Source organism: Panthera leo, chromosome C1, assembly GCF_018350215.1.
Source record: "Panthera leo isolate Ple1 chromosome C1, P.leo_Ple1_pat1.1, whole genome shotgun sequence".
NCBI lineage: Eukaryota > Metazoa > Chordata > Mammalia > Carnivora > Felidae > Panthera > Panthera leo.
The window spans coordinates 209,640,635-209,662,608 of record NC_056686.1 but is presented as its reverse complement, the minus strand read 5'-3'; the positions used below and the strand labels follow the sequence as shown (position 1 = coordinate 209,662,608).

At 42.4% G+C, this 21,974-nt stretch overlaps 1 protein-coding gene across 1 annotated transcript in view; it reads left to right on the top strand.

Moving 5' to 3' along the window:
* The window catches only part of LOC122226738 (SPHK1 interactor, AKAP domain containing), a 160,283-nt gene that overhangs the window by 111,674 nt on the left and 26,635 nt on the right, over positions 1 to 21,974 (top strand). The window contains exons 4-7 of the mRNA XM_042950391.1: positions 6,929 to 6,988; positions 8,668 to 8,802; positions 15,497 to 15,752; positions 16,847 to 20,615. Of these exons, the coding sequence (XP_042806325.1) occupies positions 6,929 to 6,988; positions 8,668 to 8,802; positions 15,497 to 15,752; positions 16,847 to 20,615 (4,220 nt within the window). The remainder of the gene's footprint in view (positions 1 to 6,928; positions 6,989 to 8,667; positions 8,803 to 15,496; positions 15,753 to 16,846; positions 20,616 to 21,974) is intronic.

Genomic DNA, 21,974 nt, shown 5'->3' with positions numbered 1-21,974 from the left:
AGTACCTTTCACTGAGTCTCTCGTCACAAAATGCTTGACTAGCTTTCCTCAAAACAGCAATTCTAAGATATTTTTAAAAAATATTGGCAGTTTAAAAAGCAGAGAGATTTGACAGTCTTCAGTGTAAGTAACATTTTGTATTTCATTTTGTGTGATCTCTGCAATCATTTTAAAGCAATAGTAACTGGATACAAATACCGTTATCATTCCAAACATCGGGTGTGTTCGAGAATGTCTGACAGCATCATGACATAACAACGTTGATGCCTAAATTGCCATTTTACTTATCATCAGTCTAAACTACTCATCCGGAAAAATGCCATATTCCTTCAAAGAGAATTTTGGTCCACGATCCTGAATCTAGTAGGCGTCTTTTGGCTGGGGTAAGAAATGAGGCAGTTTTTTTCTTTGGAAGATGCGTAGATGGGCATTTTAATACCGTCAAATAGAGGTCCCATCCTTTCCACATGGCCAGATGGCTGCATTGTTAGAAGCCGCGGAAGGAAGGGACTGAGTTTCTTCTGAGTTAAAGCTTAAGTGTATATTTGGTCATAGTAAGCATTCAAATGCCGAGATTTTAAAGGCAATTTGACATGATGCTTCTGGTTAACCTTTTCTAAGCAGTGCCTCCAGATAGAATGACCGCCTTCACAGGATTCAGCTGACATCAGGAGCGATGACAATACCCAGCAGAAGTCAAAGGCCCGGAACCCTGGATTAAAAGCCCTGCTGGTGTGCAGCCTCTGGGCGCCTTTTGGCGCTCCTGGATGTGTAATGCGATGACATTCCTCAACTATTGCATTAACCACCTGAAGAGCCCATGCAAAAATAAAACTGTCCACATACAGGGGCGCCGGGGTGGCTCAGCCAGTTGAGCAACTGACTCTTGATCTTGGCTCGGGTCATGATCTCATGGATGTGAGATCAAGCCCCACAGCAGGGCTCCGTGTTGGGCATGGAGGCTGCTTGAGATTCTCTGTCTCCCTGCACCCCTGCCCCACTCGTGATCCCCACCCCCTTCTCTCTCTCTCTCAAATTAAAAAAAAAAAAAAAAAAAACTGTCCACATGCAGTGGGAGTTTGCCCCTGACAGTCATCACCAGTTCTTTTTCTCTGGTTTCTGTTCAAAATGTCAAACCTGTTACATGACATACGGTATGTCTTTTGTCTGACACTTTTTTGTCTGACTTAAAATTGCTTTTGTCTGACTTCTACAATAAATAAATAAATAATAAATATTTAAAGCTATTCAATAAGTGCAATTAACTCACAGAAGATGCTGTGGGTTACAATCCACTTCAAATTATTTCTTTTTTCCTGTTTTACTACATTTGAATGTTAACCTTTTTCTCACAGGGGCTTGGACCAAAATAGGTCTTATATCACTGTTTTCTAGAATCTCATAGTGAAATACTATTTTATAACATGCCTATAATCTCCTCCATTTATGAAAAGGGACCTAGAGTGAAATAAATAATTGGTATTGCTTGACTAAATAATCCATAACACTTAGCAGATGAAATAGCAGTAGAATGTTTAGGATCGACAAATAACTTTTGAAGACTATTTGATGAGATTATGTAAAAACCACAATCATAAAGTGGCATCATTTTCTCAGTGATACTCTTCCAACCTTTTGTTTTAAAACTGTGATAATGACAGAAGAGAGGCGTTTGCATTTGAAAGGTACATAAAACCACAAAATTCACTTTGTTAGGTAGGCAAGAAAAGAGGGGTCTGTGTTCTCTCGGGGATGATGTGTGTTTCCGTCTATCTCGGCTGAGCATGTCTGCAGGTGCTCCGAACGGGACACAAACAGACAACACGAAAGGTATTTTATATGAAGAGAAAAGGAGCTTCTATTGCAAGAAAACTGTTAATACCTTTTACCTGTATTTATTACCAATTCTGGTTCTCAATTTTTGCTTTTTTCTGTTTTTTAGCAAATCCTTAATCACAGAACAAAGAAGCCAATCTAAGTACTTTAAACAGTAGCAATTGCTGGATTAACATTAGTTCAGTTAATTCTATAAACTTCACTGTCTATTCCCTTATGTCCTTATTGGAAGACAGCTTTGTTTACTGATAACATTGGAATTCACTACATAAATAAGGAAAATAATTATTACAGGTAAGATGCTTGTAACACCTGAGACAGTGCTTCCACTCTATTCGTGCCTATGCATCGATCAACAAGCATTTATTAAGCACCTACCCAATGCCAGGCTTCGCTAAACACTAAGAATTCAGTAACGAGCAAGGCCTGCCTTCGTGAATAAACCATCTAGCAAAGGCTGAAGGGAAATAACGGTGCTCAAGAGATTATTAAGTAAACACACATACTTTAAAACAACATTTCTCTGGATCAGTTGGTACTTTTGGATTTGCACATTCAGGCATTTTACAGATGACTCAGTAGCATCACCCCAGACCGAGATGAAGAGTCAACACAGAAAGGTTACATCTTATTCCCAGGTGACTGGTATCTCAGACATTCAGCCTCCCTGCCTGCAGCATTTTCTCTGCTGAAGGGACCCCTTTCAACGCACGGCCCATAGAACCATAATGCAGACTCTCCCAGGCTGTCATATTTGAGTCACATAAAACACTCACCCGAAACCCCCAGAAACTTCTTTTCAACTTCCATCACCAATTGTTTCCTTATACCCTCCTGCAACAACACAGGGAACAGCCTTACTTGTTGGAAGGGAAATGCTAACCCTCGGGTCTTTCTCAACTCTCACGGCACTGGGAGTCTAGCATACAATGATGAGTTCCTCTTTACCTCACCTCTTTAAAAAGTCTGCTGAGGTATGCCCAGATTCTTCATAGCGTAGAAAGAAAGGCATATTGCTCACCAACTTGGGCCTCACTTCTGGAATTTCTCTAGGATGTGCCCCTCACCTTGGTCGTCGCAGCCCCTTTCTTCTCCCTCTCTTCACCTTGTGCTTAATTCAGAGCCTCTCGCCCTCACTCAGCTGGGGCTGATGGGGGCGGTGGGGGAGATCATCTATTCATGGTTTGTGCCATTGTAAATTTGTCCTGCCTGCTCCCCTCAAATCCGGCCTTCTCTGCAATGCCATTGGTGGTTGACCACATTCTCCCACTTTCCTTCTCCACCATTTCTGTAATGGCAGGCTTCTCACTTCTGTAATAATATTCTTCATAGATTCAAAGAATGCGTTCTGCCTCCAGACCGTAACTCCCTGAGAACAAGAACAATAACGCGCATTGTTTGTCTTCTCAGAACCCAGCACCAAAACCACACCCCTCGGAAATGAGGCGCATTTCCCCCTCTCCTCACCTTGCACAACCTCCTACCCCATACCCACCATCCCCCAACTCTTCTGGACACAAGCTTGTCACATTCTCCACTTGGAGTTCGGTCTTAGTGGGTGCCTACATCTCCATAAAGAAACCAAGGCCTCAGAGAGTGAACATTTGGAGAGGAACCATTACACAGACCATTTTGGCATGAAGTGGATTCACTCTAAAGCCTAAAATTCAGAGCCTAAAAGTCAGGGCTCCGCATGTGTCCATTGCCCCCTCCCACAAGCTCAAGTGGTTAGATGCTTGTAAAATTTTCAAAATTTTCAAAAGGAAGATCTTTTAACTACAATGATCTCCTTCCAATGAGACTCCCCACTACCCTTTATTATGTTGAGGGTCATTGGAGTGACCGCAGACGTGTGTGGGGTCTGACTTGAAGGAAATTGAGTGGGGTCGTGTATACATAAGATATTTTTATACAATTTGAGGTCACTTCTGTATATAGTTAGGCAATTGCTAGCCATACACATGTAATAATGGCTCCCAGGAATACCTTTACCATCGACAGTGGCAACTCAGCCAGACATTGAGACATGTAGGTGTCAGGTCAGAAATGGTTTCACAATGTAAATACGTCCTACTGGAAACATACAGATAGTGGAGAGAAAACAAGGTTTATAAGGCAGAAGCTATTCTGTGGAGAATTCTTCCGTCATCAGACATGTGAACTTATAAAGACAAGACTGGTTTCTGACTGATGCCTGGTCAACACAGAAGTTCTCTCCTGGAGGAAATTTGTTTGATAACATTGAAAAATTATAATCGCACCATGCCTTTTTTTTTTCTTTTTAAATGAGAATCAAACAAGAAGAGAATATAGCCAAATTCTCATGTTTGTAGACTTGTAGTGGTATAACAAGTAATGAGCAGGCCTACAACGACTCCTATATGAAAGAACTTTTAGAGTGGCTTCCCACTGAATTTGAAAAGTTGGAAAATGTATAAAATATTATCAATAAAACTTAGTGAAGTTGAAAAAATCTACCAACAGTATTAGGTTAAGACTGAATTATGTTTCTTCTCTATCCAGGGAAAATGTTATAAAACTACCATCAAATGAAGCCAGAAACGTAGATAAAAAGTATTATGGAGGTGTATTAGGCAGTAGATCAGTTAAAATATCTTTTTTTCTGGAGGTTGTCATGTTTGTGATGTTTGTTACCTCTTTTAAATTTGGTATTTGTGAATGATTTCTTCTTCTAAATAAATGAGTATCCACTTTCACTTGTGATTTAGAATTTTTGAGGGGCGCCCGGGTGGCTCAGTCGGTTGAGCGTCCGACTTCAGCTCAGGTCACGATCTCGCGGTCCACGAGTTCGAGCCCCGCGTCGGGCTCTGGGCTGATGGCTCGGAGCCCGGAGCCTGCTTCCGATTCTGTGTCTCCCTCTCTCTCTGCCCCTCCCCCGTTCATGCTGTGTCTCTCTCTGTCTCAAAAATAAATAAACGTTAAAAAAAAAAAAATTAAAAAAAAAAAAGAATTTTTGATTTTGTTACTCTTTTTTGTAAAAAGGTCTTCAGACCTTGTATGTACATCAGGCCCTTAAAAACCTAGATCATCCTCTCCCACCAAGATCTGGAAAGATCCGTGTGCCAAGTGTAAGCAAGCGATTGGTTTATGTCTGGCTTTGTTCTAGTCTCGGCCCAGCTGGCAAGTGTGAAGGGTTTCTTCCAAATGTAGGCAGAGTTTTACATGACAATCCAGAATGAATAAAAAGAAAGCCCATCTTCAGAGAACAAAAGACAATATCAGTGGGCAGAGAAGTCGTTATTATAGATGCCTTGCTTTGGTTTCTGCTTTGTCCTCTGCCACTGTGAGAGAAGAGCCTTGTGATGCCCGAGTCAAGGTAACCCACCTTTCTTCAAGGTGAATGGAAAACCGTCGAGTCAATTCAGCAACTGCAGTTGCTGCATGTTATTCAACGCCCCTGAGGACTCATAGATATTGAACCAGGCTTCCAAGGGCAAAGTTCCGATTATTGCATGAGTATTTGCAAACTGCTCTAAACCGTGCACTCCTTCCAAGCACCATCTACTATTTATGTCACCATTTGTGCTGCCCCTACAGGAGCTCATGCCCAGAGCTAAATCCTCCCTATTTAGCCATCTTATTAACCCGAAGGAGGAGAACCTCTAAGTGAGAATGTGGATGGCGGTTCATGCCCTTTCTTCCCCCAAATGCCCATCAAGTTGTTCTTAACAAGCAGATAGTGTATCCTAGGGATATGCTGCAAGGATATTGTGAGTTCAGAAATCCAGAAAACCTTCCATTGATGGGAAGTAAAACAGTAGTGATCTTTACAAAAATTTAGCAATGTATAACTATTGTAGTTCTTTTTTTATTTTTAATTTATTATATATATATATACATATATATATATATATATATATATATATAGAGAGAGAGAGAGAGAGAGAGAGAGGGTGCAAGCTGGAGAGAGGAGGAAAGGGAAAGAGAAAGAGAATCTTAAGCAGGCTCCATGCTCAGTGCAGAGCCCAACACAGGGTTCTATCCCACAACCCCGGGATCATGACCTGAGCAAAAATCAAGAGTTGGGCACTTAACTGACTGAGCCCCCCATGCGCCCCTAACTACGTAGTTCTTAAAGACTTACCCAAAGTCTTTCAATTATGTTTCTTATTAAACCTCAAAAAGAAAAAGGATGGACTCTAGGAAATCATGACCCCGAACAACTAACTGAAATCAGAAGGGTGTGTATGCTTCCAGGAATTGACCCAAACGTCTGACTAAATAGCCAAATAATTAATTTTATCAGTTTTATATGGGCAAATTAACTTGTTAAGAATAAGAAACTTTAATCACTATGTACACCTGAAACTGATAAAACATTATGTGCCAACTATACTCAAATTCATCAATTAATTAATTTCAGAGGGAAAAAAGAATACATCTCACCTCTTTGTTCTCTAAGTTTTCTTCTCCCCATCTCCATGTGAATGCCCATAGATTTTTTTCTTGTGCTGTGTTTGAGCTTTAAACTACAACCATTCTCTTACTGTTGTTCTGAATTCTTTTTTAATGTTGTCACTGTTGTTTTCATACTCAGCCTATTCAGACACTTATTTAAGATGGCTAAAAAGAGGCAAACTATACAGCAGGATTAAATAAATCAGCTAAAACCCTGAAACAAAGAGAAATCCACTTTTCCTGCACTGTATTAAAAATGAGAAGAGAAAGGGAAGATGAGGGGAAAAAAGGGAGAAATGGAGAGAAACGTTCACTGCATTTATAAACAGAGGTTCCAAGGGTGACCAAGTCTTTTTTCTTATTTCATGAGTTTTGCTAACCCTGTATAAGCCTGCAGATTTTGTTGTGACTTACATGGACTTGAACACAAAGAGACTGTCTGGTTTGTTGTGCCACGAACGGAAAGGGGCGCTCTGTGGAATCCAGGGATTTGTGAGGAGGGCCTTAGAGGTTTGCATAGAAGCCCAAAGGTACAGCGGCCATTTCTGTATCAGATCAACTACACAAAACGTGCAGGATTCTTACATCATTTTCCCCAAATGGATTCCTGCTTTCTTCTGAAAGAACTGCCACGGTTTTTCACTTACATGGCTGTTTTTGCCCTCTTTCTCAGGTTTGCTTCGTGAACCTGGATGTGAACAAGGATGCGTGCAGCACGGAGCACCTGCAGCAGGTAATGCTGGGAGCACGGACTCCCCGGGAGCTCATGACAAGGGCTGCCTGCGCTGACCAGACAGCTGACGTGACGTTTTCCATAAATGATGCTCATTTCGTTGGAGACTCTTTAGCTGGATGGTGTCATCACGGCCCATTCCCTGACCGTCTCCCTGCCACCTCCCACAGTTTGCCTTCCTTATGCTTGTGATGCTTGCTTTCCCAAGATAACGGGGCCGCTCTCCAAACAGGCGCTTTTTCCTGCCCACGGGGCCTGATAGTGGCTTTTTGAGCCCCCCGTCTTCATCCCGTCTCAAACACCCCGCCTGGGATGATGTCTCCAAGGCTTTTCCCAACCTGCTGGATACCAACCAGCCCTTCTCTGCGGGTCTCAGGTCTGCTCCTTCCTGCTGCTTTGAGGAAACGCTTGGTCTCTGACCTTGGTTTCCCAGCCCTACACTCATCTGGGGCTCGCACTTGTGCGTTCTCCAGCAGCTACATATTCCAGGCTCATCTGAGGTTGTGATGATCCCGACGTAAATCCTTGACAACGTGCAAGACGTTGAAGGACCCCTCAGTCCTTTGGACCGAGAGCTAACAAGGGGTCCAATAGGAAGAATTAATTGGGTTTTTTTTTTTTACATTTATTCATTTTTGAGACACAGAAAGACAAGTGCCATCAGGGGTGGGGGCAGAGAGAGAGGGAGACACAGAATCCGAAGCAGGCTCCAGGCTGTCAGCACAGAGCCGGATGCGGGGCTCGACCTTACGAACTGCGAGATCATGACCTGAGCCGCAGTCGGAAGCTTAACCCACTGAGCCACCCAGGCGCTCTTGTTTCGTTTTGTTTTTTGTTCCCTTGCCAGTGCTGCACCTGAAGCTTCTCAAACCCAATTGCCCATACAGCTTACCCATTACAGACTTCCGCAGAGCTTCCGACGTCATTCATCCATGTAGTACTGGAGGGATTAAAAAAAAGTGTACATATCATTTCGTTTAGGGGACTTGTGGTGCAGAGTCACAGAGAGAGAAGGAGGGACCAAAGCAAGTTGGCATCTTAAGGACTGTGTGTTTGAAGATTTATGGGAGGGATTTGAGACAGTCTTCTTCTACAGCTAAGCGTAGAAACCTGCCATCCACTTAGCTGCCTAAACTTGTGTGAACTCATCTTCTCTGGGCCTCAGGCTACTTATGTGCAAAATATAGAAAGTAGTAACGGGACCTAATCAGTATGGGGGTGTTGTGGGGATTAAATGTACTAAAATGTAACATGTGTGCAGAGTTTAGCACAGTGCCTGGTACATAGAGCAAAATTAATGTTAGAAATTATTTTATTATTGATATTATGATTATTGACTTTGTTAAAACAGATGGTGATTAGACAAGTCCCTCATTCCAGGTTTTAAAGGAAAGAAAAAACCCCTACTATGCATACCTGTGGTGTGACAGTAATTATTAAATGTCTACTTTGGCATATTTAGAAGCAAAGAGTTTTTAAAGCTTTAAGTGATTTCCTATTCCAGTGTAAACCTTCAAGTTTCAGCTTCACACTTCGTCTAGTAATAATCTTAGTAGATTAAGTAATCTATCATTGGTGTAGTTATTCAGGTATATTATTTTTGCAAGTAAGTAGTTTGGGGGTAGTGTTTTGGAGGTGAAAAGAAATCATCTAAACTAATAAAGATTCTTCCTCTACAGAAATTGGTCAACGTTTCACCAGATCTTCCAAAACTTATCAGCTCCATGAATGTCCAGCAGCCAAAAGAAAATGAAATTGTTCTTCTAAGTGGCTTAACATCTGGAAATCTCCAGGCAGATTTTGAAGTTTCACAGGTAAGAGATGTAAACTCTTGATAAAATATTCATCAGAGATAAGTCATCTACGGTCAGCTCTTGGCACAAGTCAGTATGGACTTCAAATAGATGCTACATTTAAGCTTCCATAGCCTAGGACTCAAAAATTTCTTTGCAATCAAGAGCAGTCTTTATCTGTGTTTCTTCTAAATATGCCACTCAGAGTTTGACAGAGCTTCCCTTACCTCAACCCCTACCATTTATTATATTCTCAAGTTCATGGTGTTAAGTTGTACTTAAACTAGAGCAGACATGCTGGGAATTGACAGCTTAGCTTGGTTTTCTACAAATCCATTAGATAGTCAAAAATAGACTCATCTTGGGGCGCCTGGGTGGCTCAGTCAGTTAAGCGTCCGGCTTTTGATTTTGGCTCAGGTCGCGGTCTCACAGTTGGGGGACAGAGCGCCATGTCGGGCTCCACGCTGACAGCATGGAGCCTGCTAGAGATTCTCTCTCTTCATCTCTCTCTCTCTCTGCCCCTCCTTCACTCATGCTCTCACTGTCTCTCAAAAGAAACATTTTAAAAAAATAGATTCATCTTCTGTTTCACATATGATACGAAAATTCTAATTCATACTATATGGTCCCAGCATCCCAGCATTTCTTCTTTCTGGATGTTATTTATTTCTTAGGATATACCAAATGAGTCATGGTAATAAATACAGGATTGCAGCCCCGTGGGTGGAATGTGAGTTTCCTAGACTTAAAGAGTAAAATCCCTAGAGGAAATGAATGTTACTAAAAATAAAGCAGGAATTAAGATGCTATCTTTCTCATTCAGTGTACTGATGTTCGTTATTATTAGAGAAATCATTATAACATTCTTTACTTGAAGACAAATTTTTTAAATTATAAATTGTTCAATTTACAAATATATATACACACACATATGTATATATGTGTGTGTATATATATATACATGTATATGTGTATATATATATATATGTATATATATACATGTAATATATATACATATATATATATATGTAATGATTTCTAAAGGCACATCATATTGAAGATTGTTGATTTTTCCCAAATAAGATATGCTGATAGTGACACATAACACCACTACAGATTAAAACGATGAACATTTGCTTTCCTCCAAATTGTTCTTTCTTGGGTTTTAGTTTTGCTGGAAAATTTTAAGATACTCTTTTATTCTTCAGTCCTTTGAAATACCAAAAAACTCGGAAATGTACCCACTATTTCTAGCATCTACCCCAGATGCTTCGTAAAAATCTGCACACAGCCTATTACAATTTGGTAATTAAGACTAGAACCAAACTTCTCCGTCTGTCTCATAATTTATATTCCTAGTGAGAAAATTAATCATCTGGAAAGAGAAAACAGAAATGGCCCTAAGTGCCTTCTCTTTATATCGAACAAAACTATGATGACCAAAAGTAATTTCCAAAACTGAGTTTTAAAAGTATTTCTGTACCGAGCCTGTTAGGATTTCTAATTAAACGTGACGGAAAATTGGCTCATGCATGAAAAGAATGTAACTAAGAAACTAGTGGGTAGATGGGGCGCCTGGGTGGCTCAGTTGGTTGAGTGTCCAGCTTCGGCTCAGGTCATGATCTCACAGTTCGTGAGTTCAAGCCCCGTGTCGGGCTCTGTGCTGACAGCTCAGAGCCTGGAACCTGCTTCAGTTGCTGTGTCTCCGTCTTTCTCTGCCCCATCCCCAGTCATGCTCTGTCTCTCTCTGTCTTAAAAATAAATAAAACATTTAAAAAGAAAAAAACTAGTGGTAGATTATTATAGGGACTTGAACAGTGCCATCAGGACATGAATTTCCCCTTGTGACCTCTTTCCGGCTTTCTCTCTCTTTAATGTTTATCAATCTTTTCCCATAAGAAGACCATTCCCTTTGGGTTCAAATTGAGCAAGAGTGAATGTCTCCCCCAGGTGGCTAACAGTAAAAGTCTAATTGTGTTCTATTGGCTCTCATGTGTCACGTGCCTATCGCTCAAGCACTCACTATGGCCTGAGGATTGCAGTGTTCAGATTGGCCAGGCTGGGTCACGTGATCACCTCAGAGGGTTTAGGTGAATTAACTCCATGGAAATCACTGGCATTATGGGTGAGCCAGAAAACGATGCCTCACAGGCTATGAGAACCAGAAGAAGATTGAGTGATGTTGGGTCACAAAAACAACACAGATACTAATTGGGGTTAGGGAAAGTTAAATTATCAGGACTTATTAAATATCATCCATCAAAAGCATGCTTAAAAATCTGCATATTTGTTCCTAGGAGTCGTCAAGAATTGCCTGTGAGCTATAACACTCTTAAATGTTTCCTACTTCCCTCTTCTAAAAGTCCTCATCACTCCCTATATATCACTTCACCCTTCTGCCATCTCCCAAAGGCCTACATCGTTTTTCAGATACCACAATCCATGTGTTTTAATAAATTAGCAATGTTGGGGCAGCATATCAATAATGAATCCCATCTTAGCCAACCATAGCCGGTACCTAATTCTTTAGGGATAGTCTCAATTTGGCTGCCTCGCCTCAAGAAATTCAGTTACCTGTTGATTCCTAAGTAAACACGGAGATATCGGCAGAGGCAGCATGAGCTGGGTTAATGGGGGGAGTCTAAGGGCAGTCCCAAGGGCATAGCTATTGCTCCCACTGACCCTGTGAAGAAGGCAATAAACGAGCTACTTGGCACCTTTGACCCTGGAAATTACAATGCCCAAGATGTTCAGTGGTGCAGATAACAAATTACCTCACTTCTCTCAACTGTAATTTCCTATTCTATAACATGGAGATTTAAAAAAATACCTTTTCTCCATTCTCAGAGACTAGTCACAGTGATTTTCATAAAATAACATGAAGGCACCTTGGGAAGGACTATTCAAATGCAAATTGTATTTTCTCTCCATGTCCAAAAAGTTGAAGGAAGGTGAAGTAGAAAGAAAATTTCATTTAAAGCAAAATAAGGTACCAGGGTGGAGTACTATATACACCAGGAGTAATCATCCATTCTCCTTTGGGGAAGAGAAGTGTAATATTGCTGCAAGGGATGGGGTACAGAGTGCCTTTTCTGCCTCCTGAGGAGTTTTGTTATTTTCTCATAGATGATTACGAAATGATTGTTCCATGTCTTCGTCTTTCCAGCTCAGCAAATGACTCACATGCTTTTTTATATTGCTACGTTATTTTACAATTGTACAACTGGAAAAAATGTGAGAAAATATTTATCATCTACTTTGTTCATTCATTCAACAAATATTTACTATGCACCTGGAAAAGTGCAAAGCATAGGGGGTTAAGGATACAGTGGTAAATGAGTCGGACATCTTGCTCTCAAAGAGCAACTTACTTAGTCTGGCATTATCTCAGATGTTACTTCTTTTGGATATAATTAAATGTATATAAACACATTGCACAACTGTCCATGTACCTGTGTCTCAAAAGACTAATGAATACATACCAGCCAGCAACAAATAAGAAATTGCCACAACAGGTACATTTTCCTTCCTCAGGCCATCCTTAGGATAAGACTCTAAAAAATCTTAAAGAAAATCGTCATGCCCATGGTCAAGTAAAATACTAAGTGGAAAGTACAAGTAAAAGCAATTATTTTCCTACAGAAGAAAATGTTTCTGAGATGCTTATTATGTACAATAATAAGATCTACTCCCATGGCTGACCTTTCTATGAGATGAACACATAATTTTACTGAGCATGTGTGCGTTTGAGGAGGTCCAGGTGCAAACCACCCTTCTTTCCAAATTGCACGTTTTTGGTTAATATTGGAGTTTTGCCGACTGGGCCAGGAAGTCATGGGGAGAATTGGAAAGGACACAGGAATCCAACAGATCTGGATTGCAGTGCCGGCTTTCCACTTTATATTGGTGTAGACTTGAAAGGACCAGTAAGTCTTTCTGTGCCTGATTTCTCCTCTATAAAAGAGCAAAGACATCACCAGCCTCACAGAAATATTGTTTGCATTGAAGGTAACACGATATTCAAAACACTTAATAGACTACAATAAAAATTATATAATAATACCTGCCATTATTTTGCAGGTTATAGTGTTTGGTCTTCATTTCCCTAAGACTCTCGGGATGTTTATTTACTTTCAAGAAGCTTGTTAACAAAATATGTTTTCTTTCTAGGAATGCAATAGCCATGGAACATTGCACTTTTAATACAACTCTTTCTCTACATTTGTTTTGAGATGTTATTTAACTGTTCGTTAATAACTCTTTTGGTTCCTGCAACAATATATAAAACCTTATGTCATATGTATTTAATCTGAATGATATGAAATGGCCAATACGCAGCCATTTTTACCTACAAATAACTTCATTTGGTTCCACTTTGTAATTATTTTTATTCATGCCTTATCCACCGGTAATATATTGTGTCCCACCCCCCTGGGGAATTATCTAAGTCATGTTTGTACCTACCAGCATACCTTGCATGTAATACACACCCAAAAAGTATGTTATAAATTTCAAGTTAGTGTATTATGTCTGAATTCAGTGAAAATAAAATTAATCACGCCAGCTACCGTTACTCTACAACAATTGTTCCTCATTATTGCGGGGGATCTCAGACCCTTTGTGACTTCCATAAAAGCTACAGACCATTACTTCTCAAATGTTAAGGCATGTAGGAATCGCCAAAAGAGTTCTGGAAAATGCAGATTCTGATTTAGTACCTCCGAGGTAGGTCCTGAGATTATACACATCTAATAAGCTGCCAAACCACGCCAAGGCTGCTGGCCTACATACAACCCACACTTTGAAAAGTAAGGTCAGAGCGCACCTGGGTGGCTCAGTCAGTTAAGCGTCTGGCTCTTGATTTGGGCTCAGGTCATGATCTCACAGTTCATTGGATCAAGCCCTGCATCAGGCTCTGAAATGACAGTGCAGACTCTGCTTGGAATTCTCTCTCCCTCTCTCTCTGCCCCTTCTCCTCTCTCTCTCTCTATCTCTCAAAGCAAATAAACTCTAAAAAAAAAATAAGGTTATGACCTCCCTTCTTTGAAAAACAGACCTAATTGCATAAGCACATAGATCAATTCCATTTCTGAGCCTCCTGGACCCCTTGGAGAATGGTTGGATTTTTCATTTTGCAATCACCTGTTCTAGAATTACTCTAATTATAATATTCAACCAAAAAGACTGAAAAATATATACTACTTTCAGAAATACAATATGGATGTCGGTATACATGTATTTCTCAGTGTGTGCACACACTTACCCCTCACACACGCATATATCCACATTCAAGAATTCCAAAATGACAAAATTAACTCTGATCCTAGAAAGCACATGATTTAAATGATCCTTTTTGTAAGACAAACATTTGGACATAAAATATTTCCCCCAAACATTTCAGATTCCACTGTGATATAAATTTATTTAGCTTCCTCCTGCCCACTAACTCTTGTTTCCATTCAAAGAACTTTCTGTTGAAAATTACTATAAATGAACACATTGTTCCTTTTAAAAAAACAAAAATCCTGATGCACAACGTATGTTTGCAATTTACTAGTAACCTGCGCACAAGCAATTGAAACTTTTATTCCTCTTCTAATGAACAACAATATGAATAGTGAAAATGTGTAGTGGCGAATAGGGACATGGTCTGCAACGCTAGAAGAGAACAAAATTAACAGGTCTCACTGGGACACCCTCCAATGATTTGGGCCTCCTTCTCACTGTTTTCCTCACATGCTGGCCTTTTAGAGATAATTAGTGCACTTCCAATGGGTTGCCTCATATCTCACTGTGTCTGCCTCTTCAGATGAGCCATACACATTATAAATTCTAACTGTGGATAATGGCTAGAACATCACCAAGGCAGAAAAAGACACCGGCCTGAGAAACTGGGACTCAGTTTAATCAAGAAGGGTGCCCAAGACGGTCTTAACATTCCCCTCAGCTTGACCAGACTTCAGACAGGCTTCTTCCTGATAGGCACCGACTGCCCTTTTCTTAGAACATTCACTTTAGAAAACTCGTTATGAATTATTTCTCTGTCCCTTTGAGATGGAAATCATTTTGAAAAGTTTCATGCCTGTTTTACAACCCAGGAGTGTCCTTTTCAAAGACCGGGGGACCGTCTCTGAAATAAGATCATCAAACAGGATAGTGTCCCTTTCTCGGTGGAAGGATGGGAGCCTAACGTTAGTAGGATCCTTCCTCCAATTTGCAAAACTACCTCCTGCCATGCAGATACAAGTACACTTACTTTTCCTTTGGATAAAGCCAGTTAGCAAGCACAGATGGCCTGCAGGCCTCCGACACCAGCTCTTAAAAACTCTATTGCCTCTTGTTTCAGTGCAGTTGGGGTCCAACTCAGTTCTGGCCCTTCTTTTCCTATTTTAAGAGCTCTGAAGAAAGTCTTCCTTAACCTGTTTAACTTTGCCCAGTGCAATTTTTGCTTTGACAGGAGAGAGCAAAAATATGTGATACAGCTGGTCTATTTTCCCCTAAGTCAGACTTTCTCCTAGGTACCCTGTGTTCCCAAATATCACTTGAATTTTTTTTCAAGCAATTCATCAATCTCAGCCCAGAAGATAGGCCAAGTATTTTAAATGTCCCCCACTCTTTATAACAAGGAAGATGAGTAGAAGAAGAAAGGTCAGAAGCAATGGTTTTTTTTTTATTTTGTCTTTCAATAAATGCATTTTTTTCTCTCTACTTTCAGTGTCCTTGGCTGCCAGATATCTGCTTGGTCCAGTGTGCGAGAGGGAACAGGGCAAACAGTACCAATTGCATCATCTTTGAAATCAACAAATTTTTGATCGGTCTGGAACTGGTGCAGGAACGGCAGCTCCAGCTGGAAACAAACATCCTGAAGGTGGAAGATGACACAAACTGTTCCCTGTCTTCAATTGAAGAAGACTTTCTCACCGCATCGGAGCACCTGGAGGAGGAAACTGAGGGGGAAGAATACAGGAATGGTGAGAAGTTCCCGAGAAAACACATGCGCATCCTGAAATTAGTCACCCTGGGAAAATGAGCGCCATTCCAGGAGAGTTTCAGGCCACGTCAGTTTGGCTGACACATCGCCATCATCACTTACTGAGTTTAGGGAGGGAAGGAGAGGATAAGGGAACACTAGTGAGGATGCTGACTAAGGCACTCAGATCTAATGGTTGGGTGACTCCGTCTTCCTGAAGATGCCTTGGGGACGCTGAGGACATCCTCCCACCCGCCAGGAGACAAAGACTATCACAGGGAGGAAAGTTATCTTCCCGAAGACTTCCATAAAGCTACCTATTAAAGTTGAGCCCACATAAACTGGCCTGAATCCTAGCACCGCCTCTTTGAGGCTGTGAAGCCTGAGCTGATTACCTAGTCCTTTGGAGCCCCAGTTTCTTTATCCATTACTTGGGAGGGCAGTAGTGCCTCTAACACTGTTATAGTTACTCTATCTAGCTACATATATTTATGATACTTGCCTGTAATTATAGGAAGGACAGAAGGAAATAACCCGGGAGAGTACTTAGCACTCATTTATTCATGGTTTTGATTGACTGATCAATACAGTCCAGTCAACAAGGTGTTCCTCTTCCCCACCCTTAGCTACCGAAGAAGGGATACCCCAGATGCTCTTGACACTCTCTGGGACAAGCCCTACTCAAACTTGAGAGCGGATGTTTGCAACAAGGCTTGCTATGGAGGTTGCTGTAGACATCCTTCCTCCTCCTTCTCTATGCACTGAGAAGCTCTAAAATGCAACTGTTTGGGGTACTTTTCTGGTGGAGAAAGGTGACCAGCACTTGTCTCCCCACTGCCTTCTTCTCCCACTCTAGCGCTTACATTCATATCCCACGTTAAGAGCCATTTTGTTGAGCGGGGTTCCATACCTAAACTCAGAAACCTTTGCAGATTCATTTGTCTTGAAGGAACACTCTAAATGTTGTTTTGGGGGGGCGGAAGGCAAGGGGGAAACTGATGCTTTAAGGCATTTTTAGAAAGTGGTTGTTATTTTGGACTCATCAGATCCTGCCATCCAAAAAGTAATAGTGGGCCCTCGTTTTGTCTTCACCAGGTTATGAAAATATAAACGCCTCTGCTCATGTTTTGGAAAGTAAAAAACCAAAGGAAGTCACTCAGGAGGAATGGAATGACAACAAGAAAAAGTTGCTTTATCCTTCGGAAGACAAATGCATTAGCAGATCTCATACCACATTGATTAAAGCAGAAGAAACTCTGGAAAAAGTAGAAGGCACCATTTTACAGAGCCTCGATTCATCAGCCGGGCCATCAGAGTGGACAGGCAAAGCTGTGCAGAATGAGAAGCCAGCCAGAAATTACTGTTACTCAGAAAGTTATAAAGGGCATGTGGAAAAGTCACAGGCACCATATATTCCAGGGGATGTTCATTTCCCTGGGATGGTTAAGAAAGGTGGGCCTTCCGTGCACGGTACCCTCACGGAGCATGGCAGCAGCTTAGACCCAGGGGACCCTGAAGACGGCACAAATTCTCTTCCTCCCCACCAAGATGGAGAAGTCACCGCCGGGGAGTACGCCACAAATTTAGCAGAATCCGTGCTACAGGATGCGTTTATTCGGTTATCTCAGTCGCAGCCCACGCCACCCCAGGAATCTGCAGTTGGTGTTTCTGTAGGAAGCGCTCTGCTACCCAGTGGCTGTTCCACAAAAGGTATGGTGGTCCCGCGGTCATGGAATGAGCTCCCCAAAATCGTCATCGTTCAGAGTCCAGATGGCAGCGATGCTGCCCCTGAGGCAGGCATCTCCTCGTGGCCTGAGATGGAAGTCTCTGTTGAAACCTCAGGGGTCCTCTCTGGAGAGAACTCCGGCAGACACCCTCAGAGCGCTCTGGAAGTTGCGTTAGCTTGCGCGGCCACTGTGATTGGAACTATTTCCAGTCCACAGGCCACGGAGAGACTTAAAATGGAGCAAGAATCTTTGGTTTCACCCCGTCCACTGGGAGGCAGTGACCACCTGCAAAGTCAAATATCCCAAGTCCTCAAGGAACCTTCTGTCAGCGAATACTCCTTTCCATCTGCCTTGTGTGGCATGACCCAGGTGGCGAGCGCCATTGCTGTTTGTGGCCTCGGCGAATCGGAAGAGGCGAAGGCTCCAAGTGGCCTCTCGTGTGCAGCTGAGGCTCATGCAGCAGTCCCCCCACTCTGCGGTTTGGCGACAGGGAGCAGCATGGAGCTGGGAAGCGAGGCCATCGCACAGGTATTACTCCAGGAGGCTGCGCTGGTTTTAACAAGGCCCGACCCCCACAGCAGCATTGGAGACCTCATGGAATCAGTGAGCAGGAGAATCCTAGAAACGGCTTCAAAGCCTCAGACCCTGTGCTCAGAAAACGTCCTCAGGAATGAGCTGGCACAGACCCTCTCCAATGTTATTCTGGAGCATTCCATTGATGAAGCTCTCCAGAGAAACAGAACAATTGATCCCAATGTTAGCAGACATTCATCTGAGACTCTTGAGACCTTGATGGAAAGTACAAACCAACTGCTCTTCAGTGTGATATGCTTCACGTTCAAGAAGATGAGGCATTTTGTACAGCTTGGTGAATGGCCCACTGTCCTTGCTAATGAGACCATCAGATGGAGGGAAACGGACTTAAGCTGCCAGCCACCTGATCAGGCTGCTAGTCTAGCGTGGACAAGAGCCACCGAACATTCCAGCGGCCAGCCACTTGGTGGCAATCCGCAGAGTACCAGTCTTGTTACCAATGATCTTCTAGATGACATTTATCTGAAGCAAGATAGGAGGGGCCCAGCAAAGCCAGGCCTCTTCAAGAATCCCACGCTGCAATCTGAATTGCCCTGTAGTCCCAGGGGGCCAGATTCTTCACCTGCTAAAACACCCCCCAAGGAAATAGATCTAAAAGGAACAGTGGGAGAAGATCCAGACAAGCCTCATAAGACACCCAGTTACAATGAGAATGAGTTCAGAGCCTCTTCAGAGAGAGAGAGAACGCTGACAGTGGGCAAGTACAGCAGAGGTTCCCAGGATGCCAAGGACAGTGTCAGTATAAACGCCCAGGAGAAGTATAATCATACCTCACGTCTGAACAGTGAAATTCAAGTTAACCTGTCTTTGTTAGGGAATGACTTCCCCCTTCCTGCTCAATCCACACTACAGGCAAAACATGCAGACCTATACTGCATTACAGACTTTGCGGAAGAATTAGCAGAGATGATTGTCTCCATGGCAACCGAAATCGCAGCAATTTGCCTTGACAACTCCAATGGAAAACAACCCTGGTTTTGTGCATGGAAAAGAGGGAATGAGTTTCTGGTTACCCCAAACGTATCCTGCCGATCCTTGAAGAGGAAGAAGGAAAGCCAGACCAGCGGGGCCACAGTGAGGAAGCACAAACCACCACGGCTCAGTGAGATCAAGAGGAAAACGGATGAGCACCCGGAGCTTAAAGAGAAGCTGATGAACAGGGTGGTGGACGAGTCCGTGAACCTTGAGGACATCCCAGATTCGGTCAGTGTTTTTGCAGACGAAGTGGCAGCCAAGATCATGAACCTAACAGAGTTCTCCGTGGTGGACGGCGTCTGGCAAGCCCAGAGCTATCCCCGGAACCGGTTACTCAGTGGAGACAGGTGGAACCGGCTGCAGGCTTCCAGCTGTGAAAGCATTCCAGAGGAGGACTCCAATGCCAGGGCCTACGTAAATAGCCTGGGTTTCATGAGTACCCTAAGTCAGCCAGTTAGCAGGGCCAGCTCTGTCTCCAAGCAGTCCAGCTGCGAGAGCATCACTGAGGAGTTTTCCAGGTTCATGGTGAACCAGATGGAAAATGAAGGAAGAGGGTTTGAGTTATTGCTGGATTACTACGCAGGCAAGAATGCCAGCAGCATCCTGAACTCAGCCGTGCAACAGGCGTGCCGTAAAAATGAGCACCTCAGCGTGAGGCCAAGCTGTCCCTCTAAGCAGTCCAGCACCGAGAGCATAACAGAGGAATTCTACAGGTACATGCTGAGGGACATCGAAAGAGAAAACAAGGACAGCACGTCCTCCAGACGAAGCAGCCAGGATTGGACAGTTGGCCTACTGTCACCTTCTCTGCGATCCCCCTTGTGTTACAGACAGTCATCCATGCCAGATAGCAGACCCCTGGGTGCCAGGCTGACGGTGAACGTGCCCATCAAAGCCAGCTCCTTAGATGGCTTTACTCAAAACAGCCAGCAAGATTTCCTAAGTGTACATCCGGTCAGTAGCACTTCCTCATCTGGTCTCTGCAAATCTGACTCTTGCTTGTATCGGAGAGGTGGAACCGACCAGATCACCAACATGTTAATTCACGAGACGTGGGCAAACTCCATCAAGGCCCTCATGCGAAAGAACAAAATTATAGCGGATGATGCTGAGGCAGCTGAGCCTGTTCCCGGTGGCTCTCCCAGGCAAACGGAGAGATGTGCAAACAGATCATCTTCGAGCAGGGCGCAAAGTGGGCCCGCTCTTCTGGCGCAGGAGTCCATCGATAACCCGAGGAAAGACTCCATTACCGAAAGCAAGCATCCCCCAGTGTCAGCTCAGAGCAAAGCTTTTCCTCTTACAGACCACAACGGTTTAGATTCTAAAAAGGAAACGTCTTCATGCCATGGGTCTGTCCCTGTAAGCCACACCAGGTGGTCCCTGTGTGCCAGGGATGTACCTTTAATTCAAATTGAAACAGATCAGAGAGAAGAGTGTGTTGGAGAACCTGAACACTTCTCTTCCAAAAGCAGCCCCCTAGAGGAAGCAGAGGAGCATTTGCAAGATGGAAAAGTCCCCCATGTGGCGAGGGGTGGAGACACTGCTGAGAGTGCCTGCCAAAACCCCAGGTGAGTGAATGACCTCTTAGACTAGATAGGGTGCACGGGACTGGACTTTGCATCTCCCTTAGTATTTAGTCTAAATCGGAGGGACTTTATTGATGCAGGAACTGAATTCTGAGACAATTAAGTGACCTCTCTGGCTTGATATGCACTTATAATAGAAATTTGGAAGTAATTAAAAAAATTTTTTTAATGTTTGTTTAGTTTTGAGAGAGAAAGAGAGAGAGAGAGAGACTCTGAGTGGGTGAGGAGCAGAGAGAGGGAGACACAGAATTGGAAGCAGGCTCCAGGCTCCGAGCTGTCAGCACAGAGCCTGACACGGGGCTTAAACTGACCAGCTGTGAGATCGTGACCTGAGCCGAAGTCGGACGCTTAACCGACTGAGCCACGCAGGCAACCCTGGAAGTAATTTTTTTTAAACTTCAAAAACAAATTGAATTCATCTATATAATAGGAGAATGAATGTTTCGTTTTCCACATTAAAATTAATCTCCCATACTGTTACCTTTTAAAATTCAGTCATAAAAATTTTCAAACAAAAAAGAAAGTTATGTCAACTTATCCACTTGAAAAAAGTTAAATTTAAATACGTTTTAATATTAGAATCTGACATTAAACATTTTGGTATCATTTTTCTCTACCGTCTCTCCTTTCAAGTTTCTCTATTTTGTTTTGTTCTAAAGATCTTTGCAAGGACACCTTGTCCCACAAATACTGGACCTTTAGATGCATGGTATAATCATGGCAGTTTAAGTGCAAGGCAACATTGGAGTTTTGTTATTTCAGTAGTTCTTTTCTAGAAGATTGTAATGTAAGTGGCAATGCATTTTGAATTTGAGACAAAAGAATTATTTCTTTCCAAGTGCTTAAGGAAGAGTCAATCCTCTTACAATTCCCAGGTTTGTAGAAAAATCATAACTATTCTTGAATATGGGACCATTGTATCATTTAAACAAATTATTATTGAAGTTGACCTACAATATTATATTAATTTCAGGTATGCAACACAGTTCAGCTACACATTACTCAGTGTTCGCCACAAGTGTGGTCACCCTCTGTCACCATACGTCACAATTACACTATTATTGACAATAATCCCTATGCTGTAGTTTTCATCTCCATGACTTATGTATTTAATACCGTTGCTCCATTTTAAAATGTTTTTTGTCTCTAAAGTTAAATAAGACAGAAAAAAAAAACAAATTAAGCTGAGTAGCCTTGGGAAACGTAAGTTAGAGAAATAGCCTACGTCTTTTCAGAGACCTATGCCTGTTGTACAAAGAGCCCGGTATTTTAAAATGTTTAGGTGCAATAAACAAGTTGAACACAGCTTTCATCAAATTTCAGCTGCTCTGGAAAATCCCT